This window comes from Phascolarctos cinereus, unplaced genomic scaffold, assembly GCF_003287225.1.
Source record: "Phascolarctos cinereus isolate Bilbo 61053 unplaced genomic scaffold, phaCin_HiC Scaffold_4;HRSCAF=312, whole genome shotgun sequence".
Classification (NCBI taxonomy): Eukaryota; Metazoa; Chordata; class Mammalia; order Diprotodontia; family Phascolarctidae; genus Phascolarctos; species Phascolarctos cinereus.
This window is the reverse complement of record NW_027555847.1, coordinates 694,737,026-694,763,756: the sequence shown is the minus strand read 5'-3', so window position 1 is coordinate 694,763,756 and position 26,731 is coordinate 694,737,026. Positions and strand designations below refer to the sequence as shown.

Below are 26,731 nucleotides of genomic sequence, written 5' to 3'. Positions count from 1 at the left end.
TTCAAGACGGCTGGTCTTCTGCTCAAGCCTCAGTCAAGCAGAGACGCCCAGGAGGCCCTCCCCATCCCCAGACACCCTCTCTGAGGAAGGCTGGATAAGAACAAGGCATGGAAACAGAACCAGAGCTGGGGAGAGTCAGCAGACGGGGGCTCCACCACCTCAGCTCAGAGGGACGGCTCAGGGGCGTGCTGGAGCCAGCTCAAACCCGCTCACCACTGCCACCTGAAAACCGGCAGGGAGTACCGCAATCTGAAGGGCCTGATTTATCGTCCTGCTGACCGTCGGGACTTAAAAAAGTGATGGACAAAACGTTACTCCCACTGATTAAACTGAAAAAATATATAGGGCAGACAGTTTCGCTTTTTTTTTTTTTAATTTCTGGAGAGCTGGTTATGAAACATTGACCAGCAGTCCTACCCACCTAGGTTTACACCGGTGAGGGAATTAGAAACCAGAGAAAGCGTGTGATTTGCTCAAGACCACAGTGCTAGGACTCCGGCCTCCTGGGACTCTTTTCACTGAACCAAAATAAGTATGGACGGATGGACTGATGTGCGGCCAAGGAGGGAGAAAGATCCGAGGCCCTGGGGTCACAGGTTTCGGGCTGAACAGGACCTTAGCGGCCACTTTGCAGACGAGGAAACCGAGGGGAAGGATGAAGGAAGGGAATAAGCATCGATTAAGCTCCTACTGTGTGCCAGGCACTGTGCTAAGCACTTTTACAAATGTCATCTCATTTGATCCTCAAACAACCCAGGGAGTTATGATCCCAATTCTGCAGATGAGGAAACTGAGGCCAAGAAAGGTCAAGTGACTTGCCCAGGGTCACATAGCTAGTGAGTGTCTGAGGCCAGATTTGAACTGTCTTCCAGACTCCAAGTCCAGAACCTTTCCCATCCTCTAAGCTACTAGGGGCAGGGAGTGAGAATGGAGGATTCTAGCTGTGTTGAAGGATAACAGCTAGAAGAGACTGAGAGTTTATCTGGTCCAGTCCGCTCTGCCATTTTACAGATGAGCACACTGAGGCCAAGAGAGGCGGCAGGTGCCGGGGTGGTTGGTGGCGGTGGCTGCACCTGGGGGGACAGAGTGGCCAGGAGGGGAGGGGAGGCGGGAGCACCCAGAACGAGCCCAGGAGGACTCTGGTCCGCCCAGACCCACGGCCCACGGCCACGCTCACCTGTTTTTGTCCACAGCCTCCTGTTCGTCCACTTCGTCGGCACTACAGGTGGCACTGGAGTCACTGTCCGGGTTGGTCCCGTGCCCTTGGCCGCCTTGCCCCCTTCCTTCTTCTCCACTTTCAGCGGCCCCTCCGGCCCGGCCACAGCTGCCCCGGTGGTGCCAGCCCCTCCACTTCCGCCCGCCTCCTCTTTCTTCTCTGCCCCCTTGGCCTTGTCGGCGCCCTCCTCCTCGGCCTCCTTCTTGATCTCTTTCTTGATGGCCTCATCCCCGGGCATTTCAGCTGTCCCTCCCTCCTCCTCCTCTTCTGTCTTCACGACGTCGACCACCAGCTCCTCTGGGGGCTTCTCCTCGCCGGGCTCCTGGCTGGCCTCTTCAGGGGCTGCTGGGGCCGCTGTGGGGCCAGGTGTAGTGGGCGCCGGAGGGTCGGTGGGCAGTGCAGGGGGGGCCGAGGCATCAGCAGGGGCCGGAGTGCCGGGGGCGACCTCCTCCGTCTTGGAGGGGGGCTCTGCTGCTGCCCCAGCCTCGCCAGCCTGGGCTGGTCCCGGCTTTGGCCCGTTCTGGCCACTCTCTTTGGCATCCGTCCTTGGGGAAGGGATGCTCTCTGTGTCAGAGCTGTTGTTGACGGCAGCTGGAAGAAAGAGAAACGGGAGGGGGATCAATGAGAACCCCTTTCTCTACTTCCCACTGGATATCTGTAAGACCAAGGAAGTCAGAAATGGAGGCAGGGCCAGGAGGGGACCTGGAGCCTGGCCTTGGCCTCACTCGCACCCAGACTAATGTGCAGCACTCACAGGTGGAGCAGAGACGACAGCAATGATGTGTATAGAGCACACAAAAGCTGACAAAGCGCATACATCCCTGGGAGACAGGCGCTAATATTGTCCCCATTTTACACATAAGAAAACTGAGTCTCAGAGAAGTTCAATATCTTGGCCCAAGGTCACCCGGCTAGCATGAGAGCCAGGGGTCTCTCCTGATTCTGCAGGCCAGAAGCATTTCCCTTCTGCCACCCTGCCTTGGCTGAGCCACCACAATGCTGGGCAGGCCTCACAGAAGCAGGCGGGATGGGCAGAGGCAAAAAAGAATTCCCTACCTGGCTAAAGGGGGAGGGGGAGAAAAGAGACACCTAGGGCTCACACAAGCAGGCAGTGCACATCATTCACCTTCAGCAAGGGAAAGGTGGCACTCAGGACCCTAAACACACACACACACACATACACACACACACACACACACACACACACACACACACACACTCACACTCACACATACATACATACATACATACACCCTCTCCTTTTCCCTTCTCCCTTCAAGGCTGCCCTGGGTATTTATTTTAATGACAATGCTTTGGGGAGAGGGTACTGTGTCAAACACCCACAGGGCAGCCTGGCAGATGATGAGTAAAAGCTATCGCCTCAGGAAGGGGCTCAATCTACACATCTGAGATAAGGGGGGATGAGTAAGCAGCGAAGAGGATAACCGCTGGCTGAAGGCCTCCCTCCTGCAGACTGCCCTGTGACAACAGAGCGGATGCTAAATTGGGCTGGGGGTGGGTGTGAGCACGGACACAGGCCAGAGAAGGAAGGACTTGAGGAGGTGTCAACAAGACGGGCTGACAGCCTTACTAAGTGGGGGGAAGGCTTCTGACAGGGGCTCCGAGATGACTTCAGAGGAAGGTATTCCCCGGCCCCCTGCCACCCCCCCCCCGGCCAGCAGCTATGATGAGGGCCTGGGGTATGAGAGAGGGACACTAAGCAGGCCCTGCTGTCATCAGCCCCCGTCTGGTTCTGGCACTCGAGGCTCAGCGGACAGACACCTACTCTTCCCTGACCCCCATGCCAGAGGGGACACTGCATTAAACCCTGGCCATCTTATTACCAGAAGTATGGAAAGCCAGAAGGCAGGCAGAGGACAGAAAGGGGAGAAGGGCCTGATACTCCACAGTGTGAAATGCAACAAAAGGGGGGCACGAAAGGGGCCCCAAGAGGAGTCATCCAGGCAACTGGGCACAGCTTTCCTCCTCTGTGCACGTGTGCTTTCTGGAGCACTCACCCAAGAACTGAGGAGGAGTCACCTGCAGGGCCCCTGGTGCACAAGGAAGGTCCCACTTCCTCCTCCTCTCTCCGGGCCACTCCTCACGGCCCTCCTCTCTTCTGTCCATCCCACATTCTTCCTCCCTCCCTTCCGTCCCACACTCTTCTCTCTCCCCTTTCCATCCCACGCTCTTCTTCACTCTCTCTCTTCCCCCCTCCCTCTCCATCCCAGACACCTTCTTCCTTCCCAGTCCATCACCAACCCTGTCCCCCCTCCACCTCCCACCACTGACCCTGCCTCGCTTTCCGCCCAGACCAGCCCTTTCCACTGGTCTCTCTGATGATGTCAGAAGAGCAAGCTCAGCTCAGAGAACAAGAAGTCTGTGGGTCAGGTTAATTAGGATGGGAAAGAGCAGTCTTTCATCAGCAGTGCTGGAGGAAAGCAGGGTTCTTCTGGGGTAAGTGGAGATTTTTGAGAATGCCAAGGCTTCTCTGGTGGAGAGGCCCAGTCCTCATGGCCGGGAGATGGAAGGAGGAGGAGGGCCACACGCTGCCTGGGGCTTGGCCCCTGAGCCAAATTTCAAAGACCAACATTCTCTCCTGAACCTTTTAATAATAAAAACTAGTAATAAGAACTCATATTTAAATAGAGTCTTAATGTTTGCAAAGTGCTTTACAAATATCTCAGTTGATGCTCATGATACCCTTAGGAGGTAGTCCTATTATCCACCTTTTACAGGTGGGGAAACTGAGGCAGGCAGCAGCAGGTAAGTGACTTGCTCCGAATGGGTCTGAGGGTGGGATTCCAACTCAGGTCTTCCTGACTCTCCTACACCACCCAGCTGCTTTCTTAGCAGGCCACATCCAAGGTTACTTTCTCCAAACCAAAAACAGGAGTTCAAACCTGCCACACTAAAGTAATTTGGGATGGGAGCTATTCCTGCTCATTCCAGATCTGCATCCTTCACAGTCTCCCTCCCTCCCTCCCTCTCTCTCTCTCTCATTCTCTCTCTCTCTCTCTCTCTCTCTCTCTCTCTCTCTCTCTCTCTCTCTCTCTCTCTCTCTCTCCCCCCCCCACTTCTCTCTCCCTCTCTCTCCTCTCCTCTCTCTCTCATTTTCTCTCTCTCTCCTCTCCTCTCTTCTCTCCCTCTCTCTCCTCATTCTCTTCTCTTCTCTCCTCTCCCCCCGCCTGTCTCTCTCTCCCCCCCTTCTCTCTCCCTCTCTTTCCTCTCCTCTCTCTCTCTCTCTCTCATTTTCTCTCTCTCTCCTCTCCTGTCTCTCTTCTCTCCCTCTCTCTCCTCATTCTCTTCTCTTCTCTCCTCCCCGCCTCTCTCTCTCCCCCCTTCTCTCTCCCTCTCTTTCCTCTCTCTCTCTCTCTCATTTTCTCTCTCTCTCCTCTCCTGTCTCTCTTCTCTCCCTCTCTCTCCTCATTCTCTTCTCTTCTCTCCTCCCCCCTTCTCTCTCCCTCTCTTTCCTCTCCTCTTTCTCTCTCTCATTTTCTCTCTCTCTCCTTTCCTGTCTCTCTTCTCTCCCTCTCTCTCCTCATTCTCTTCTCTTCTCTCCTCTCCCTCCTGCCTCTCTCTCTCCCCCCTCTTCTCTCTCCCTCTCTTTCCTCTCCTCTCTCTCTCATTTTTTCTCTCTCTCCCCCCTTCTCTCTCCCTCTCTTTCCTCTCCTCTCTCTCTCTCTCTCCCTCTTTCCTCTCCTCTCTCTCTCTCTCTCCCTCTTTCCTCTCCTCTCTCTCTCTCTCTCTCTCATTTTCTCTCTCTCTCTCTCTCCCTCTCTTTCCTCTCTTCTCTCTCTCCCCCTTCTTCTCCCCTGCCCTCTCTTTCTCTCCTCTCTGTCCCCCTCTCTCCATCTGTCACTCTCTCTCTCCCCCTCTCCTTCTCTCTCTCTCTGTCTCTCCTTCTCTCTTTCTCTGTCTCTCTCCAATCTCTCTGTCTCTTCTTTCCCAATAATTAAATAATTAGAGCTGTCAGACATGGTGCTGAGGATGCTGTCAGTAAAAGCTGGCAAAAGAAAGAAGCTTATATCCTAACACTTAGAACCCTTAGGTGGCACAGCAGATAGAGCACAGGAAGACTCGAGTTCAAATCTTGCCTTAGCTAGCTGTGTGACCCTAGGCAAGTCACTCAACTTTTTCCGCGCTTCAGTTTCCTAATCTGGAAAGTGGAGATAATATTAGTACCAACTATCATTGGTGATTCTGAGGATTAAAATGCTTTGCAAACCTTAACAAATTAGTTGTCATTACAATTATAATCACCTTTATTTAGCTACAAAAGGCAGTTTGTCTGTCTGGGCAAGAGTCTATAGATCCCAGAGTACCCAAGCCATCACTACAGCAAGACAGGGACTTGTCTCGGGACCACTTCTATCTGAACCTGACTGAAAAGGAAAAGACTGAGCTTGTCTGCAGAGGTGGGGGGCTATGGGTATGGAACAGTGCATACGACGGCCATCCCCATTGCCTAGAATATACCCTCTCCCTCCCTCCCTTCTAAACACGGCCGTCATCCTTCTTGCACGAAGCTTGTCTGATCCCCCAAACACCAGCAGCCCCTCCACGCTGCCTTGGGTTGAACTGCTCTGGGTGTATGTGCAGCTATTCGCCTGGAACCTATACAGTCTCCACCCACCGATGAGCCTGCTGTCTCCCCCATGCCACATCCATCTGTTTCATCATTCACCACGAGTCTCCTGGCACACAGTAGGTGCTTAATGACCCTGGCTGCTTGGTCAGTTTGGCGTTTCCGGCCTCTTAATCACTTTTGCTGAACTGTTTCTCCTTCTTTTTATTCTGTCATAAAGGCATGGCTCTGGCGGGGGAAGGGAAAGGAAGACACATCTGGAAATGCAGATGATGTAAAAATAAAAGATACCCATAAATGCATTTTAAGAAGAAAAAAGATGAGAAGAATGAGCTAACAATAATAATAATGACTGAGGTTTATACACACAGCTTTACGTCTGCAAAGTGTTTTATACACCATTCCATCTGAATTCTCAGAACAACCCTGGGGAAAAGGTACAATTGTGATCTCTATTTACAGATAAGGAAACTGAGGCACATCAAGGCTTGCCCAAGGCCACACAACTAAGAAGCATGTGAGGTAGGATTTGAACCCAGTCTCCTCCACACCCTCTTCCTGTCCCTCCCACCTCGCTGCCTTGACAGAGGCTGCCCCTGCGCCTGGATTGCCCTTTTCCTGAGACTTGGCATGCCTGGTTTCCCTCAAGCCCAGGCCTGAGCACCACCTTCCAAGCGAGGCCCTGCCTGATCCCCCCGCAGTCACTGCGCTGGCACAGAACAGGTGCTTACCGAATGCTTCTGGGGTCACTCGCTCCCTGCCGCCTCTGGGATGGAACGGGAGCTTACCAGCCCAGCTGGCCAAGCCGGCTCTCACCTGCTTTTCTAGCTGGGTTTGCATCGCTCCCACCCCAAATGGTCAGCCGCCCCCTCGTGCCTGGGCACGAGCCCCGTCGCCCCTGCTTCCTCAGCAGTGCCTGTCAGGAGCGGCCCAGCGGTTGGTGTGCTCCCGCCACGTCATCACGTCTATCATCTGTGTAGACCCTCAGCTCCATTCTCTGCCTCTGTCTCCCCACGGCCTAGCACGGAACCCTGATTACACGTGGGCTTCTTGATAACTGGTGATGTAAAGGGAGACTGCGGGGAGGCAGGTGTAGACACCACAACACTATCCTGACACATCTCAAATTTCCCAGTCCTAGCAAAAGCTTCCTTCTGGCAGCTCTCCTGACAGCCCGTCAATGCCACACAATTTCCAAGCCACGCTGGTTCACAAGGCTGGGTGCAGGGAAAGCAGTCTCCTAAGTCCTATCCTCACCAAACCCCAAACTTCCAGTCCGCAGGCCTTCTCAGGACAACAGACGTGCCACCAGGTGCCTGCCTCCCTCCGAGAGGGACAAGGGAGGGAGCCACGTCTGCTGGCACAGGCCCACGATATCCAGCCCCACTATCTTGGCATTTGAGGCCTTCCTCAAGCTGGTACCCTTGGCAGAGTAGAAAGTAGCCGAGACTGGAAGCCAGCAGGCCTGGGTTCTGCTCATAAAAGCTGTGTGACCAAGGATGAGTGACTTCAGGGGCAATGAGGTGACACAGTGAGCACCAGCCCTGAAGTGAGGAGGACCTGAGTTCAAATCCAGCCTCAGACACTTACCAGCTGTGTGACCTTGGGCAAACCACTTCACCTCGACTGCCTCCAAAAACAAGAAGAACGAGTGACTCCATCCCTCTGAGACATGGACATCTGGTGTTACCTCTGAGCAAGCTCTCCTGCACTGATTTCTCTGTCCTTGCTCTGCTGCCAGAGGATGTTTAACCTCTCTCCAAATCTCTCCCATGGCCTAGAGTAGGGCTTTGTACAGACCACAGCCATCCAGAGCTTAGCTTACCCACCCGCCTCCCAAGGGAGGCCCTCTCCAACTCCCCCCTCCCCAATGACTTCATTTTGGGGCACTTCAGTCTTTCCCAATAGAATCTAAGCTTCCTGAAGGCAGGCCTCCTCCTGTTGTTTTTTTTGTATTCCAAGCACTCAGCATGGGTATGGGGCACACAGTAAGTGCTTAATAAATGCTTGGTGACCGATTTATCAGCTTTTCAGTGCTGAAAAGGAGCTCAGAATTCACATGAAAACAGACCTAGTGTTGCCCTCAGCGGTGCTCTACCTCGACTCCATCATGCTACAGATGAGGAAACTGAGCCCAGAGCAGTGAAGTGACACACTCTCTCACATCTCTCACACGCTCACACACTCTCATACACATGTACATACTCTCACACACTCACACACACATTCCTACTCTCACACATGCACACACTCATTCGCTCTCACACTCTCACACACACATTCACACACTCACGCTCTCTCACACTCTCTTGTGCACACACTCTCTCACACACACACTCACTCTCTCACACACACACTCACACGCACAGTTCTGGCTGCCAAAGCCCAAGCCCATGGGGCTGCAGAATCTTAGCTCACGACCAGCAGAGTTGAGGCTGCCCAGCAGCCGGTCTTCCCACAGCTCCCCTCTCGCCACGTCATGGCCCCTGCCCCATTCAATAAAGCCCAGCGGCTTCCCGGCACCACCAGAATCCTTCGTAAAACCCTGTGGCATTCACAGCTGTTTATAACTGGCCCCCCACTGCCTTTCTAGACCCTCCATGATGCTGTCCCACTCCATCTCCAGACCTCAGGCATCCACACTAGCCGTCCCCTAGGCCTGTGACACCCTTTCTCCTCATCTGCTCCTCCTTCTTCCATCCCTGGCTTCCTTCACATCCCAGCTAAACCCTCTCTGTTACAGGACGACTTGCCCAATGCCCTTTAATGCTTGGGCCTCTCCTCTCTTGATTATCCTGGCTGCAATTGTTTGTACAGAGCTGTTTCCATGTGGTCTCTCCCCTAGACAGTGAGCTCCTCAAGGGCAGGAACTGTCTCTTACCTTTTTTATATCCACAGTGCTTAGCACAGGCATACCGTAGGCACCTAATAAATGCTTGCTGAAAACTCCTCTGGCTTTCCCTAGGATCTGAGCTCGAGAGCCAGAAGGGACTTCAGAGGCCAGCCCAGACTGGGGGATGAAACGCCCTGGGGTGTCAGGCCATTGTTGAGGCTCAACCTTGGGGCCCCCCCTCCCCTAAGCACATCTCTCCTCACACAGGGCTCTGACCACACCTCCACTCTTGATGAAGTGGGGGCCATTTTTAAGGGTCAAAGAAACAAACAGGCGAGGTAAGGCCTTGAAACCTGGTCCAAGACTCAGCAGGAACGGGGGAAGAAAGGGAAGCCAAAGGAGGGTGGGGACAGAGGGATGTTTAGGAAGAGATGTGTAGTAGCAGAACCTACCTAGTCCCTTCTTTCTCAGAGGGTGACTCAATTTTTACCTTGCTGGGGGCAGGGAGAAAGGAGAGGGGAAAGTAGGGCCCAGGGTGACTCTCTTCTGGGAGAAGAACTCCCAGAACCCACACTGAACATATCCTGGGGGCAAGGAGTTTGAGAAGGCTGAGCACAGATGCAGAAAAGAGAGAAGAGAGAGAGAGAGAGAGAGAGAGTAGGTGAAGAAGGGGCTAAACATTCCCACAGACCGATCTGGTTACTACGCCTCACATACACACACAAATGACAATCTTGCTAGCTGCACAATAATATATGGTTTATCCTCAAACACTCTCTACTCTCTCTCTCTCTCTCTCTCTCTCTCTCTCTCTCTCTCTCCCCCCCGCTCTCATTTCATCAAACATAACATGCACTCAGAGAGGGACACAAGATACAGAGACCAATAAAGTCCTAGGCAGAAATGCAAGAGAGAGCAAGAAAGCTCTGTTGAGGGAGGCTCACTCTCCCTAGGATGGGCTCATGCTAATTGGCTGACACATCATCACAGGTCTCTCCAGTCTGGCCAGACTCTGCCTCCCCCCACCCCAGCCACCATGATCTTCCAAATAGACTACAGCCTCCATTCCAACAGGCGCCATCTTGCTCTGCCTTCCCCAGACCAGATCAGTTTCCTTAACTGCGCCCGTCTGCCCTCTGTCAGTCGACGCCTTCTCTTACCATCTGCCTCCTCCGCCATCTCTTCCTCATTGCCACTCATCCCAGACGCCTCCATCTCCTCATCCTCTACCACGGGAGGGAACGTGGTCTCCTCGCTTGGCACAGCTTCAGTTTTTTTCTTCTTCCGCCGAGCATTTCTTTCCTTCTCCTGGGATAAAAAAAGACAAAGCCTTAGAAAGGGACAGTCACGGCCCTAAGGAAAGGGATGCCCACCTCTTGTGTTATCCATTACACCTGGACGGTCATCAACCCCCCTCCCCCCATGCTGTCTGTCTTAACATTCAGTCTACCTCTTTTTAGTGAACATCCCAGTTTTATTACACTGCTGTCTACTGTACTCAATAAAACCAATAACAAGCATTCACTAACTGTTACTGAAGATTTCATCCATCATGACAATATATACACATTGCATACCTTGTATTCACGTAACAAAATAAATACACAAACACAGCATGATTTTAGGGGAGGAAGGCATCAGTAGCAGGGGCACAGATTCAGAGCTGGAGGGGACTTGAGACGTCAACTGGCCTAATGATCTGATTATACAGATCAGGAAATTGAGGCCCAGAAGTGACTTGCCCAAGGTCACCTAGGCCTTAAGAAGCAGAGCCAGGATTCAAATTCAGGTCCTTTGACTCCCAAATCTAGTACATTCCCTCATGAACTACAGGTTCATTTTGTCCAAGCTACCCATTTAAATAGAAAAACTGAGCTCACAGTAAGATGTTTAGAACAGTATGACCCAAAGTCATAGGAAATTCCAGTCTCTTGCTCCCAAATCCAGGATTTCCCCCACCATTCCACATCTCCTTTACCACATCTAATTTCTACTCATTCTTCAAAGATCAATTAAAGTTCTGCACCCTCCAAGAAATCTGTCCAAGCCAACAGGGATGCCTCCTTCCTGCCCCTTCCTAACATCTGTGGTATTTCTTGTCTACACCAGAGTTGAGCCCCCGATTCTAGGCTGGCTCACGTGTTCTCAGTATGTGGTGGGGGTTACCAGACTCCTAAGCTCCTTGAGGACTAGAAAGAGGTAGGAAAAAGAACTTTGCACTCAGAGTCAGGGATCATGGACTGAAATCCCAGCTTTGACCTTTGGTCTCCTATACGCCATCCTTGGGAAATTCCTTTTCCTTCCCTGACCCTGTTTCCTCCCCTGTAAAATGGAGGCGATGTTATCTTCAAGGATTGTTGTAAGGGTTCAAATGAAGTAACATACCTGGACTGTGGTAACACGTTTGGGGTCTGGAGCAGTGATTTTATTGGTATTGGGAGCTCCAACGTCTGGGGGCGATGAATGACGGGTCACAAGCCCAGCTGGTGACAGCTAAGCCCAGGTCAGCCTGACGCCCTAGGCCTGAGGCCTCTGTTACTGGTAGTATCATCCTGGTTTGACTCAGACTCCTAATTTCATCAGCCCTGAGAGTCTGCAGTGAAGAAACTCCTTCTTCTCATGAAGACTGGTAGCTGTGCCACAGTTAGGCTTAGACAAGCTGCCTAGGGCACTGAGAGGTGAAGGGTCACATATCTAGGAGGGATCTGAACCCAGGCCATCCTGACTCAGGGTGGGGCTCTCTGCCTATCCTCATCCTCATCAGTATCAACCAGACTCTTCAGGGCAATGCCAGGAAGACCTAGGCTTAAACCCTGCCTCTGAGACACCTGTGCTGTGTGCCCCTAGGTAGTCAATTTCTCAGTTCTCTAAGTGACTCTTCGAAAGACTGTACCTTACAGAGGAAGGGGAAGGGAAAGGAATGAGTATATATAAAGTGCCTACTATGTGTGCTATCCATTGGGCTAAACTCTGTGGATACAAAAAGAGACAGCCCCTGCCCTCAAGGAGCTTACAATCGAACAAGCAAACAAATGTGTTTTACAAAGCAGGACTGTTGTCGCTTGTCCTTCACTCTCAAAGAGGGAGGTGATGCCATGATATGAAAGTGAATTGGACTGAAGTGAGGGAAGGCTGTGCAAAACAGGAAACAGACAATATAAACAGGAAGTAATTAACAGAGGGAAGGCACTGGAATCAACAGGAGTTGGGGAAGGCTGCCTGTAGGAGCAGGACTTAACAAACTCTCACTGAATTGTTTTTTCTCCTCTACTAGAATCACACTCTGCAAAGTCACCAGGGAGAAGGCAGGCCGAGGAGCGGGCCTCCCCTGTTAGCTGGAGGTGAAGCCTGTCCTGGCAGAAGACACAACATCAAGGGAGGCTAAGACTATTCCAAGGCCCTACAGGGCCTGGTCGATAGAGTGCTGGACCTGGAGTCAGGAAGACTCGAGTTCAAGTCACACCGCAGAACACTAAGCAGATGTCATGGGCAGGTCATGGACCCTCTGTAAGCCTCCATTTCCTCTTCTGTAAAATGGGGGAATGGTCCTCCTCAGGGGCCTCCAAGGTCCCTACTGGCTTTCAGTCCATGATCTTGCTAGGTGTATACCTAAAGTCACACACACAGTAAAAAGAATAGCAACTAGCCACCAAACTTCTGGTATTCTAACCACACTGGCTACTGCTACTGCCGCCGCCACCACCCACCCCTGCCCCACAAGTACTTAACTGGCTCCATCAGGGACCTCAGAACATGATTCATGTGGTGCAACCCCTTAATTTTACAGGCAAAAAAAACTGAGGTAAATGACTTGCCCAAGGTCACAGGATCACAGGGCTAGAGCAAGAGAGCCAGAGAAGACCTCTGTGGCCATCTAATCTGGCTCCCTACCTCACTGAGAACTGGACTCTATCAAGATCCCTTTCCTGACTCTGACTTCACTGACCCCAGAGACCCAGTTCAAGGCAAGAACTGGATTTTCCCCCTTTCCCCTTTTGAGCTAAGGTTCCATGCTAGCAGGGGAGCCAAGATGGCAGACTACAGGTGGAAACCCAGCTGAACTCTTCCAATATTCCCCTTTAAACAACTTTAAAATAATGCCTCAAATCAAACTTTGGAAGAGCAGAGTCAACAAAAGGTGAGGGTGAGACATTTTTCCCAGCCTAAGACAAATCAGGAGGTTTGTGGGAGAGGTCTGTGACACTGAGGTGGAGGCCGGCCTGGAATGCAGCAGCAGGGGTACCTGGGCCTTGGAGGCAGCTATGACACCGGTAGCAACCACGCGGACAACTGATGAGAAAGAGATTCCAGGGGACCCTCTGCTGGCACTGACCGGTAACTCTACTGCCCACAGCAGCTCTGGGTCACAGTTCCGTGGCAGAGAGGAAAGCCAAGTAAGCAGCCCGCTCAAGGTTCAAGCACTAGGGCTTGTGGCTGAAGAGGCTCAAGGGCCCTTCCTGGGTAAAGACCAGAGTGCAGACCGGGAGAGCAGTGACCACACCTCTCCCAGGATCACAACACCTTGGAAGCACCAAAAATTTGCAGACCCCCAGAACTAGCTCTGAAAATGGGAGCCCCAAAAAAGCCTAAAACTTAGGACAGTGCCTCCCCACCCCACGGTGAGCAGAGTCCAACTTTAACATAAAGTTCAAAGTCAAGAAATAGGCTAGGAAAATGAACAAACCACAGAAAAGAATTTGACCATAAAAAGCTACTATGGTGGCAGGGAAGACTAAGACACAGACTTAGAAGACAATGATATGGACACTGTTACAAAAATGCCTCAAAGAAAAATGCTAATTGGATACAAACTCAACAAGAATTCCTAGAGAGTTAAAGAAAGACCTAAGAGCGGTAGAGGAAAAATTAGGAAAAGAAATGAGAATGCTGCAAGGAAATTATGAAACAAGAATTCACAGCTTGGTAAAAGAGGCTGAAAAAGAAGAAAACAATACCTTAAAAACCAGAACAGGCCTAATGGGAGAGGCACAAAAATTAATTGGAGAAAAAAAACCCTTAAAAAGCTGGATTGGTCAAATGGAAAAAGAGGTACAAAAGCTCACTGAAGAAAACAATTCTTTAAAAATCAGAATTGGGCAAGCGGAAATTAATGACTCCATGAAACATCAAGAAACAATAAAACAAAGTGAAAGGAATGAAAAGATAGAAGAAAATATGAAATATCTCATTGAAAAAACAATTGACCTAGAAAATGAATCAAGGAGAGATAATTTAAGAATTACTGAACTACCTGAAAGCCTTGATTAAAAAAAAAAAAAGACACCCCAAAGTCTAGACATCATATTTCAAGAAATTATATTGGAAAACTGCCTTAATATTTAGAATCAGAGAGTAAAATAGAAATTGAAAGAATCTACCCATTACCTCCTGAAAGAGATCCCAAGATGAAAACTCCCAGGAATAGCATAGCCAAATTCCAGAGCAACACAGTCAAAGAAAAATACTGCAAGTAGCCAGAAAGAAACGACTGAAATACACTGGAGCCACAGTCAGAATCACACAAGATTTAGCATCTCCCACATTAAAGGAGCAGAAGGGTTGGAAGATTATATTCCAGAAGGCAAAGGAGCTAGGATTACAACCAAGAATCACCTACCCAGAAAAACTGAGTATAATCCATAAGGGGGGAAAATGGACATTTTAACAAATGGAGGACTCCCAAGCATTCTTGATGAAAGACCAGAGCTGAATAGAAAATTTGACATTCAAACATAAGACTAAAGAGAAGTATTAAAAGGTAAATACGCAACAGTAATCATAGGTGTCTCAATAACGTTAAACTGTTACTTTCCTATATGAGGAGACAATACAGAACTTTATCATTTTTAGGTGAGTTAGAAGGAATCTACACAGACAGAGGGCATGGGTGTGAGTGAGTTATGTTGGGATGACCTCCCTAAAAATGAAGGGGTGAAAAAGAGGGATGCCCTGGGAGAAGCAGGGAGAGAGAGGGAGAATGGGGAAAATTTTCTCACATAAAAGAGGTTCATAAGGAAGAGTTTTTACAGTGGGGGGGGTGAATTGGGCACTGGCAGACAATGCTTGAACTTCACTCTTCTCAGAATTTCTTCAAAGATGGAAGAGCACACGCAAATGCATTCACACATACACACACACAGAGTTCTACATAGAAATCTCTTACTTAATATGGAAACAGTATGGGAAGGGGATAAGAGAAAGGGGGTAGGGGATGATAAAAAGGAAGGCAGATTAAGGGAGGCAGTGGTTAGAAGCAAAGACTTCTGAGGAGGGAAGAATAAAAAAGAGAGGAAGAAACAGAAGAGAATGGGATAGAGGGAAATACATAGTAATCATAACTGTGAATGTGAATGGGATGAGCTCACCCATAAAATGGAAGCACATAGCAGAATGGATCAGAAACCAGAATCCAACAATATGTTGTTTACAAGAGACACACTTGAAACAGAAAGACACACACAGAGTTAAAATAAAGGGCTGGCGCAGAATCTATTACTTCAGCTGAAGTAAAAAAAAAAAAAGGTGGGAGTAGCAATCATGATTTCAGATAAAATCAAAATTAAAAGAGATGATTAGGGAAACTACATTTTGCTAAAAGGTACCATAGCATGAAGTAATACCAAAAAATTTTAGCAAGTTTCTCTTATAAAGGCCTCATTTCTCAAATATACAGGGAATTAGGTCAAATTTATAAAAACAAGAGTTATTCCCCAATTGATAAATGATAAAGGATATGAACAGGCAATTTTTGGAAGAAGAAATCAAAGCTATCTAAAGTCATATAAAAAAATGCTCTAAATCATTACTGACCAGAGAAATGTAAATGAAAACAACTCTGAGGTACCATCTCACACCTATCAGAAATGACCAATGCTAGAGGGAATGTGGAAAAGGAAGGACACTGTTGCACTGTTGGTGGAGTAGTGAACTGATGCAACCATTCTGGAGAGCTATTTGGAACGATGCCCAAAGGGCTATAAAACTGTGCATAACCTTTGACCCAGCAACACCACTACTAAGTCTGTATCCCAAAGAGATCAAAGGAAGAAGAAAAGGACCTATAGGTACAAGAATTATTTACAGCAGCTCTTTTTTAGTGGCAAAGAATTGGAAATTGGGGGGATGCCCATCAACTGGGGAAAGGCTGAACAAGCTGCATACCTATTGTGCTGTGGGAAATGAAAAGGGGTGTAGTTTCAGAAAAACATGGCAAGACCTACGTGAACGGATGCAAAGTGAAGTGAGAAGAACTGGGATATCATTGTGCAAAGTCATAGCATGTTGCAAAGATGAACCACTTTGAAAGACATGACTACTCTGATTAATACAATGATCTAAGGCAGCTCCAAAGGATTTATGAGGTAAAAATGCTATCCAACTCCAGAGAAAGAATTGCTGAACTCCAAGTGCCAAGTGAAGTAGAATCTTCTTAGGTTTGTTCGTTGGGTTTTTTTGGTGATATGGTTAATATGGAAAAGTTTTGCATGACCTCACATGTATAATTGATGACATTTTGCTTGCCTTCTCAGTGGGTTGGGGAAGGGTGGGACAGAGAGAATTTGGAAGTCAATTTAAAAAGAAAAGAATGATAAAGATAAATGATTTTGTGATAATGACTGGGTGGAGGGAGGGGAGAATAAAAAGGATTCCATACTCCTAAACACATGGGGGTACAAGCACGTCCCCAAAGCACCAGCAGGAAGAGGCACCTCTCTGGTCAATAACAGCAGAGGCCCCAGGGCAGCATCATCGCCGTCCCCTCCCTACCCCAGCCCTAAACCCCGAGAGTTCCCAATGGATCTCTGGCTGGCGGAAGAATTGTGAGCAGACATTTGAGTGGGGGGTTTTACTTCTCCTCCAATTTATTTTTACCTGATAAGGATTGCTAGCATTTGGGACCAGATAAAAGCCACTTAAAGACATTGCCCCTGGGGAGCTGAAAATAAAATCAAGACAACTGGGTGGGCTGGGGGTGTTCCTAAGCTCCATGACTTGGGGTAGTTGGGGGTATATCAGAGGCTTGACAACTCCCCTCTAACCCTGTCCCCACAACTCCAAGGGACACCGTGTCATGTACTGGGGGTGGGGTGAAAACTAAAAGTCTCTGCCACAAGGGCCCAGAGCTCTTCCATGGCAGGGCTGCTTTGCTGCCTTTTTTGGGGAGGGAGGGGGGGAATAGGAATCTGCCAATACCAAGTATGGTGTCTTTGCCATTACCTATTTCCCAACAGCTTTGAATGGGAGCAAACTAAGGGCCAGAGAAGGGAACACGAGGTATAAAGCAAGGTTCTCACCCTAAGGTCCAATAAACTAACACCTTCTCTGTGTGTGTGTGTGTGTGTGTGTGTGTGTGTGTGTGTGTATACACACACTATTTATTTTATATATATTTATATATTTTAAATTTATTTATGTATATGTAAGTAACTGCATATCAATAGAGTGGGAATCCTTTTGTAATCCTGTGCACTTTATTTCATGCATTTAAACAATAATTCTGAAAAGGGGTCCTAGGCTTCCCCAGCCTGCCCTCACAAAGGATTCAAAGATTCAAGAGCGCTAGGTGTGGAGATGCGCCATTTACTCTAGACCTGGGTCATCCTGGGTCATCAGGTACTGACCTCTGTGCACCTGCAGAAGGAGGGGCCCCTCAGCTCTCCATACAGGAGCCGGCAAGCCTAGAACAGGCGCCGGGGCACACACAGTGGCTGAAGCCACGGCGGAGAGGGCTGCCTCAGTGGTACGAGATACTGAGACACCCACAGGTAAGAACAGCAAAAGAAATGGGCAGGGAAGCACAGGTATGACGACAGACTCTCCCACCTCCCAGACCTGCCTTTCCCTCCATCTCCCTCTTCTTCGTTAGATCATGAGTTCCTCAAAAGCAGGGGCTGTTTCTCTCTTTCTTTGCATCCCCAGAGCTCGACACAGTGCCTTGCACACAGCAGGTGCTTAATCAATGCTTCCTGCCTGACCGCCTGACTCTTCCAGGCTCGGCTCTACATGAAGGCCTTTCTTGACCCTTGCTGTCATTAGCGTCCTTCCCCTGCACCTTGCCTCAAATTGCGCTGAGTAGGTTTTGTATTTATTGATCAGAACACATTTTTCCACTAAGAGAACATAAGCCCCCTGAAAGCTGCCTCACTTGTGGATTTCGAGTCAGAAGACCTGGTTCAAATTCAGCCTCTTGTCATTTATTACTCACCCTCCCTGGGCTCTAAATCTATGCCCCACCCCCCATGACTGGGGTAGGACCCCCAGCTTTGACGTTTGCTGCCCTGCGTGACCTCGGGTTTGTGGCTTCCCTCCTCTGAGCCTCAGCTGGGCTGGACTCAGTGGCTTCTGAGGTCCCTCCAGCTCTGACTGCCAGGGCCCAGCAGAGGGGTCCTCGAATGCAGTCAGCACATAATCACTGCTTGTTGACTGGACCTGATCTGAATGAAGAGAGGCCCAGGAGGGCTCCCGGAGGCAGGCACAGCCTGCCTGCATGGGTTTCTACTCGGGCTCCAGGACCCAGGAGGGAGGAGCGAAGCCTTGCCAACATAAATAAATAAATAAAGGGAAACAGGCGTGGATGCCAGCGATTACATAACCCTCACTAAGGCAAACAAGCACCACCCCAGAGCGGCTTCCTGCTGACTTCCCCCATAACAAGGCTTTGGCTGGACGCTGTGAGAATCGGGCTGGAAGATGACACTCAATCTACTGGCTTCAAAGGCCCTGACCCACTGTTTCTTCTCCTCTTCCCGGGGCCAGCCCAACGCCTGCCAAGAGCCCCCTCTCCAGACACAGCCCACGGGGGACGGGGAGCTGCCCTCTCTCCTGGGAGCCCTGGGGACCAAGACTGGGGGGAGCTGATGGGAGTCTGTTTCTCTAAAATGAAAAGTGACAGCCGGGTAAAGGGATGGATGGGGGAGACTCCGGCTGTTTGGCCACACAGAGCTGAACCGGTTTGGGCCTCTAGAACAAAGGAGAGCGGGCCGGATGGCCTGGGGAAGGGCCTCCCAGCGCTCTGATGACCATGAACCGGGAGATGAAGAGGCAGATTTAGGCCTCATCTCCTAAGAATCAGAGCAGGCGTTCTAGAACCGGTAGTCTCCTACAAACGCCCAAGCAGAATGTTTTAGGATGCATCATTATTATTACTGATGCTAGATTATAGATTTCAGGTATATGATATTTAAACAAATACAATGCAGATTAAACAAATACAATGCAGACCACACAGCAACATTCTATAGATAATATTAATGTCATTTATATAATTAATAATAATGGTGACCATAGCAACCACTTACATTGCACTCTGCAGTTTACAAAGGCCTGCTCTACTTATCCTCACAGAGCTGTGTGTTTTTGAGCACTTTCTATGACCAGAGTACTGGGTTAGCTGAAGGGAAGAGCAAGCATAATGCAACATATAATAACAGAATTTAGGGAGCCAGAAGGTCCCTCCCAGATGTACTCTTCCTCATTTTACAGACGAGGAAACTGAGGCCCAAAGGGTTAAAGCAGCTGGCCCAAGGTAACACAGGCAGTCAACATAAAAGCTGGGATTTGAAGCCAGGCCCCCATCTCTAAATTCACCACTCTTTATGCTACGTGACAGTCCCCCTAAGGGATGTGACCATTCCTTTTAAGGCCATGAAGGCCGATGTCACTTTCAGCACCTGCCCCTCAATCGCTGGCCCCTTGGGCAATAAGGTGAACATAGAAACTAACAGAAGGTACTGAAAACATCCAGCCTCTTATGGCGGCTGTGGCAGGAATGGGATACCCATTTTACAGACAGGAAATTGGAGGCATGGGCAGCTCTAGGAGGAAATGTCCAGAGGTCAATGGAGTTTATTTACCAAAAAAAAAAAAAGGAAGAAAGAAAGAAAGGTAAGAAAGAAAAAGGGAATCAGAAGCTTATGTGTGGTCCTCTCAGACACCAAGGACTGGCAACAGTAGGGGTGTGGTGGGCTTGAAAACAGATCTGCCTGACTCACTGAGTGACCTCAGTCAAAAGATCTGTGTTCAAATCCTGCCTCTGACCCTACCTGTGTGACTCTGGGTGCCTCAGTTTCCCCCTCTGTAAAAGGAGGAGGTTGGCTTAAATGGCCTCGGAGGTCCCTTCTAGCTCTCTATCTATGATTCTGTGACTGACTGACCGCCAATCACTGCCCATGTGACCACAGGCAAGCTCCTCCCTGTCTCTGTCTTCCATTTTCCTGATATGGAGGAGGAAGGGGCTGGCCGAGATGGCCTCGCTCTGTGACTCTGTGAAAGACCCTTCCCACTGCTGGGCCCCAGCTCCCTGCACCTGCTCTGAGGCCTTGAAACTCTCGACTGCAGGACATGGGCTCTGAATGGCAGTGCCTGGGGGAAACCTGGAAAGCCCTGTGCCAGGGCCCGGGGGACAGATGATGGGAAGACAGGAGCAACCTCAGCCAGCAGCCACAAAGGTCTGGGCTATTCTGGGTGGCTTCTGTCTGGGCACAAGGTCACGAGTGCCAGGGAGCTAGGCAGCTGCAGCATCCCTCTGAGGCTGCTCAGGATCAGGGAATGGCAGGAGAGGAAGACCTGGGGCCGGAGGAGTTCCCTGGGGACAGTGACGCGGTCAGGACGAAAAGGTGAACGGCAGGCAGGGCTCTTGAGCGGATGCCCGGAAGCAGGCCAGGATTCGAGGATTCGGCAAGGCCCCTGCCCCCTCCCATCCAGGGGCATGGCCTCCTCTGTATTTAGAATTGAGAAGGTAGCAGCAAAAAACAAACCCAGAAACCTATTTAAAAAGGGGCAGAGGAAGGAACCGTGCCTCTGAAATCAGAGGACCTGGGCTCCAAGTCTACACTGGACCCTCACAATTTGTGTGTGAACTTCAGCCAGGCATTTCAATTTCTCAGAGCCACAGTGTCCTCATCTGTAAAATATGCATATGTATGTGTATGCATGTTCTGAAGTCACTCGAAACTCTACCGCTATGAGTTCTCTGGGCCTCAGTGTCCTCATCTGTAAAACGAGAAGATCGGACCCTTCCGGCTCTCACTTGGGCAAACTGTGGTACATGAAACAGTGGCTCAGGAAGAAAGCAGAGACGTCAAGGAAGACTTACATGAACTGATGCAGGGGGACATGAGCAGAACCAGAAAACACCATAAAGAATGACCTCACCCACATAAACAACAGAAGCAGTGTGAACCAAACGACTGAATCTAAATGCTACGAAACCATAAAGCTGAACTCGGCCCCCAAGGAGAGCCACGAGAAGGTAGCTGCCCCCTTCCCTCCCTATTATTTTGCGGAAGCGGGGGACTCTGGGTGCAGAACATACTCTATGGGGAGGGGTCTTCAGTGTGCTGCTTCATTTTGCTGATCCCTCTCCTTTGCTCTCTGTTATAAAGGGGAGTTTTCTAGGACTTGGAGGGAAACACTTAGAAATGTAGGTGACATAAAAACAGGAGAGATCAATATAAAGATACACACACACACACACACACACACACACACACACACACACGTGTTTAAGTTAAGCAGACTAGCATGCTAAAGACCAAAGGCACTTAACTGAGGCCTTCTCATAAACCTTTCTAATGAGAGGGCACTGAGAAAGGGAGCTGATGGGGGCAGGGCACAGACTGGGGGATCTGCCTATCCACGGAACTCTCTGCTACCTATTTCTGACTCTCCAAGAGGCTGAAGCAAAAGGGCAGCCCAGCATTACTGATGGGGAGGAACAGGGGTTATCAAAGATTCAGGAGACCCAGCTTCAAATCGTGACCCCAGCTCTTACTAGCTATGGAGGAGAAAGGTGCTAATCCACTTTCTTCTCCAACAAATGACGTCAGAGTCTGAAACAAAAATCAGCAGTCCTAACAGCTACAGTAATTCCTCACATTTCTATAGGTCTCCAAGTTTTTTCCGGGTACATTATACACATTATCTGCCTGCTGTTGTAGAAGGTGCTGGATTTAGAGGCAGGGATCCTGGGTTCCAATTCTGTTCCCTCCACTGTATCAGGCACCGTTTGTGGGATATTGGGCCAATCCTTTCACCTCTTTTTTGACAAAGATCCTATCCACTGCTAAATCTACAATCCTCCGATCTCATCTGAGTTTTGAAGCAAGCAGGTCAATACTAATAATCCCCCATTAATCAAGCTCTCAAAAGATATCATCTCATCAGATCCTCCACACAATGCTACAAGGGTGAGGCTATGATTGCTCCTATTTTACAGATGACAAAACTGAGGCTTAATGGTAGTTAACAGGCACCCTATCCTTACCTCTTCACTGGGTTATAGAGAGGGTAAGATGAGGTCATGCATGGAAGATGCTCTGTAAATGTCAAACTAACCCTCAAATGGTGACGACATTTAGTCCGGTGCTGTGATTTCACTGGGAACTCCCTGATAAGGATGCTCCATCCACCTGTGCAGGCTGGAACGCTCTCTGAGGTCTACTGTTGTAGAGCACAGCCTTGTACACAGAGTGCAGTGACTTGCCCAGGGTCACACAGCCAGGCAGTGTCAGAGGCAGGCCTTGAACCCTGGTCTTCTAGGCTCAGAAGAGGCCTCTCAACTGTTAGCAATTTTGTTAGGATTCTTCTCATCTTAGAGTTGATGGGATTCGGAGAGAAACAGTCCTGGGACAGGGTACCACCCAGTGATTTTTTTTTTTTATTTTCTATGCACAGAGAAGCCAGGTGGCACAGTGGATGGAGCACCAGCCCTGGCCTCAGCCACTTACTAGCTGTGTGACCCTGGGCAAGTCACTTAACCCTGACTGCCTCCTCCAGGCCCCCCAAAAATTTCTCTGGACTAGTGCCTGGGTGAATAAAATAGCTGCTTTTCTACAACTGAGGTAAATTCATCTTCTGTACATTTACTGACAACATCTTCGGGATCCCTCTGGCAGCAGATAATTGTGATTACTATCTCAGTGGATGAAGTGCTGGACTAGGAGGCAGAAAGACCTGGGTTCAAATACTGCTTTTGATATTAACTAGCTGCATGACCCTGGGCAAAATACTTGGGCTCCTGGGGGGGTCAATGGTAGCATCTGCCTTTCCAGAGTTGCTGTGAGGACCAAGTGAAACACTAGATGCAAAGTGCTTTGGGAACCTTAAAAGCTACCACACTCCATGGATGCATTGGCCTGGGCTCTCCCAGAGGTGGTCAGGCTTCTCCCTCCTAATGCCCACAACCTCCTCCCCTGCCCATCCCTACAACATGGATTTAGAGCTGGAAAGAGGCCTTAGTCCTTTCTACACATACACACATGCCCTCCTTCCATTTCACAGATAAAGAAACTCAGGTACAGGGGGAGCTCAAGCCGGTCAGCATCACATTCAGAATCTGCCAACGCATGCTACTATGAGTGGGCTACAAATGAGACAGAGCAGTCTCCTTGGGATGCCTCACTGCTGCACCGAGATAGCCCCGGGCCATCTGAGGGCAGAGCAAGTGTGAGCCTGGCAACCAGGCTGTGTGTTCAAAGGGCAATGCAGCCTAACTGGGACAGGCAGATCACCAGAAAGCAAGGCCATGGGGCGGTGACATCCAATGGCCCCACCAACTGTTCTCAAAGTCTGCTAAGCAGGAGGTGGCATGCCCTGGGGAGAGGGGGAGGGGGAGGGAGACAGAGAGATGGAAAGGGAGAGGAGGAGGCTGGGGAGGGGAAGGAGGGAGAGGAGGGGCCAAGGGGAGGGAGAAAGAAAGGGAGAGGGACAGAGAGACAGAAAAGGAGAGGAGGAGGCTGGGGAGGGGAAGGAGGGAGAGAGGGGCCAAGGGGGAGGGAGACAGAGAGGGACAGGGACAGAGAGATGGAAAGGAAGGGGAGGAGGCTGGGAGGGGAAGAGGGAGAGGAGGGGCCAAGGGGAGGGAGACAGAGAGAACAGGGACAGAGAGATGGAAAGGAAGGGGAGGAGGCTGGGGAGGGGAAGGAGGGAGAGGAGGGGCCAAGGGGGAGGGAGACAGAGAGGGACAGGCACAGAGAGATGGAAAGGAAGGGGAGGAGGCTGGGGAGGGGAAGGAGAAAGAGAGGGAGAGGAGGGGCCAAGGGGGAAGGAGGGAAGGTGAGAGGGAGGCAGGAAGGGAGGGGGGGACAGAGAGAGGAGGGAGAGAGGGGGGAAAAGTGAGAGCTCTCACAGATGAAATCAATGGCCTTTTGAATACATAATTAGAAGAGAAGATGGAAAAAGGTGTGGCTAAAGAACTGGCCTCTGGAGGCAGGAGGACCTGAGTTCAAGTACTGCCTATGACACAGACCAGCAGATTGACCCTAGGCAAGTCACTTAGCCTTTCAGTACTCTTGAGGAGCTGGGGCCAATCTATCTGCATTTGTAGAGGGTGTGTCCTCACTGGGAGTGCCACTGAATTCTTAAGTCTGGACCAAAAGGAGAAATTCAGAGGGATGGTAAGAAGGTGGCCCCTGATTCATTCCAAAGACATGGTAAGAGAGGTGGGCGTGGGGTTCTACAGTCAGAGGACCTCTGGTGCAAACCACCTATGTGAACCTGGGCACTTCTCTACCTCAGTTTCCTCATCTGTGAAATGAGGGCTGAGGTGCACAGAAGGGACTGAATTAGCAGATGACTGCAGTCCCTTTCTAATGCCAACCTATCCCATAAAAGCATGGTGGGAGGGAGAAATATGTCTGTGTCTCATGTCTACAACAATCTGAGAACTACAAGTCTGAGATAATCAAGCAGTCCACATTTATGAAGCACCCACTGTGTGCCAGGCACTGGGCTAAGCACTGGATACCATTCTGGAAGCCCCATCAGTATTTCAGTACAAAACCAGCCCTGGATTTGCTGACCCATCCATCCCAAAGGCCCTCCCACAGCCAGAAGGATGGGCAAGGTGGGATAGGTTCACTGATGATGGCTGCCCCTCTCCACTGTCCTTGGCTACCCAGGGGCTGCAAGCCCTGGCTTTCTAGAGCACAGTGGGGCAGGGGCCCAGGGGAGGGAGATGGTTCAGCCAGGCCAGGAGGGAAAGAGCAGCTCCAGACTTTCATTCCTTCAGGCTGACAAGATGAAATTCCTGTGTGAGTCAGTGGCTCTTTCTTCACCTCCTCCTCCTCCTCCTTCCCCCAAGCACCTGATGGCTTGAGGGGGATGAGGCTGGCAAGCCTGGAGGCCGGATGAAATCTGAGCTGCCTCACCCTCCAACCAGGCCCCTGCCCTTTGCTGTGTGTCACCAGGCATGCCAATTGCCCTCTCTGGGCCTTACACAGCCAGTGGGAACCCTATCAGGACAGGGAGCCAAAAGTCAAAATCAAGCATCCCAACCTGGCAAGCGCCCTGGCTAGTGGAACCAAGCTCTCTCCCAAGCCCCACTTTTATGCTTTCAACACAGTATCTCATCTAGGTTTCTGTTAAATTTCACCAAATTGGGGGAAATGGGAACCATATACGTAAAATCCCAGGTGGTTTTCTAGGGATAAAACCATACCCCAGTGTACTGGAGACGACACTGATTTTGAAGCTAGAGAACCTGGGTTCAAATTCCAAAGATGCCACGTTCTCCCCATCTGAACCTGGGTCAGTCACTGGCCCCTCTGGAGCCTTAATTTCATCATCTGTAAAACAACAAGGTTGGACCAGCCCAGGATTTCTTCACCTCTTGTGCATTACTAGGGACCCCTTCTCAGAGTCATGCTTTTAAATACTGGAAGGAAGGAAGCACTCAATTTCAGTGAGAGCAGAGTGAAAATACAGATCTCCCATCCCCCAAGTGCCCAGAGCCCTTGAATCTATCCACAGGCCCAGGCACAGAACTCAGTGATGTCAGAGGCCTCTTAGAGCTCCAGAGCGATGTTCCTGACTCTCACCAGGACAGGGCAGAATGGGAAGAGACCCCTACCCTCTTCGCCTGCCCTAGAACTGCCCTGAGCTCCACCTTCTCAGTGCTGGGGGGCGGTCAGCAGAGCCCACACCAGCGTCTCACCAAACCCCTCCTCTTCTTGGCCGCCCCATGCTAGGGAATGTGTCTGCCTCGGCTGCCCACCCGGTGGTCCCCTTGCATAGTTCACCAAAGGGAGGGTCCCTCCAGCTCTACACATGGAGATGCTCGAACCTGAGCCTCAGTCCTGGTAGAGCTGACAGAGATTCGGTAGTGGCTGCGGGTGCCACAGGGCAGCAGGAAGGGGGAAGAGAGGAGGGTGGACAGCACGGTGAGTGTAGGAGAGGAGAGATCATGCCGCTCTGTCCTCCCCACCTCCCCCATGCCTGGAATGTCCCTCTCAGCTCCATCTCTTACCATCCCTAGCTTCCAGCAAGACTCAGCTCCTACATGACATCATTCATGATTCCCCAAATTACCACATTTAGACTTGTCTGTTTGCAAGCACCTTGAGGGCAGGAATTGGTTTTGTTGTTTACGTCAATCTTCTCCGTATAAATCTTGTATGTCCTTAGTTATGTACCTGTTCTCTCCCCCATTAGACCCCCCCAGCTCCCTGCAGGCCTATCATACCGTCTCTGTAACTCCAGGGTTGAGCACAGGGCCAGGCACAAGGGGAGAGCTGAGCAACTGGCAACCAACTTCAAAGATCACAGATGGAGAGCTGGAAGCGTTTTCCCTAGGAGCCTTTCCCAAGCCTTATTAACCTGAGTGTCTTCCCTCTGTTAATTATTTCCTAGTGATCTTGTGCATAGCTTGTTCTGTGTATATTTATTTGCATGCTCTCTCCCTCATTAGACCATAAGCTCCCTGAGGGCACAGACTGTCTTTTGCCTCGTATTTTTTTGTATCCTCAGCACTTACCAAAGTGTCAGGTACTTAAAAGAAGGCACTTAGCAAATGGTGACTGATTGACTGAAAGTCACCTTCAAGATCATCTAGGCTTGGGGTTCTGAACCTGGATTCTGTAAACTTAAGAAAAACATTCAGGCATCTTCCTTCCAATAGAACTGGCTTCCTTTGCACTCCTACGTACTTGCTGACTGCCAGAAGGGTCCAAGACACAACAAAGGTTCATGACCCTTTTGACCAAGGCCAAGGCTGGCCACACGGTACAGGTGAGTAAACCGAGGAATGAAGGTGAGGCGACTTAGACAAGGTCTCAAAGGTAGTGGCACTGCCAGGATTTAAGCCCATGCCCATCAC

The 26,731-nt window shown here is 50.2% G+C and overlaps 1 protein-coding gene across 1 annotated transcript in view; it reads right to left on the bottom strand.

The window, feature by feature from the left end:
- The window catches only part of NCOR2 (nuclear receptor corepressor 2), a 361,555-nt gene that overhangs the window by 69,067 nt on the left and 265,757 nt on the right, over positions 1–26,731 (bottom strand). Inside the window, 3 exon segments of the mRNA XM_078154258.1 lie at positions 1,178–1,250; positions 1,253–1,807; positions 9,798–9,945. Of these exon segments, the coding sequence (XP_078010384.1) occupies positions 1,178–1,250; positions 1,253–1,807; positions 9,798–9,945 (776 nt within the window).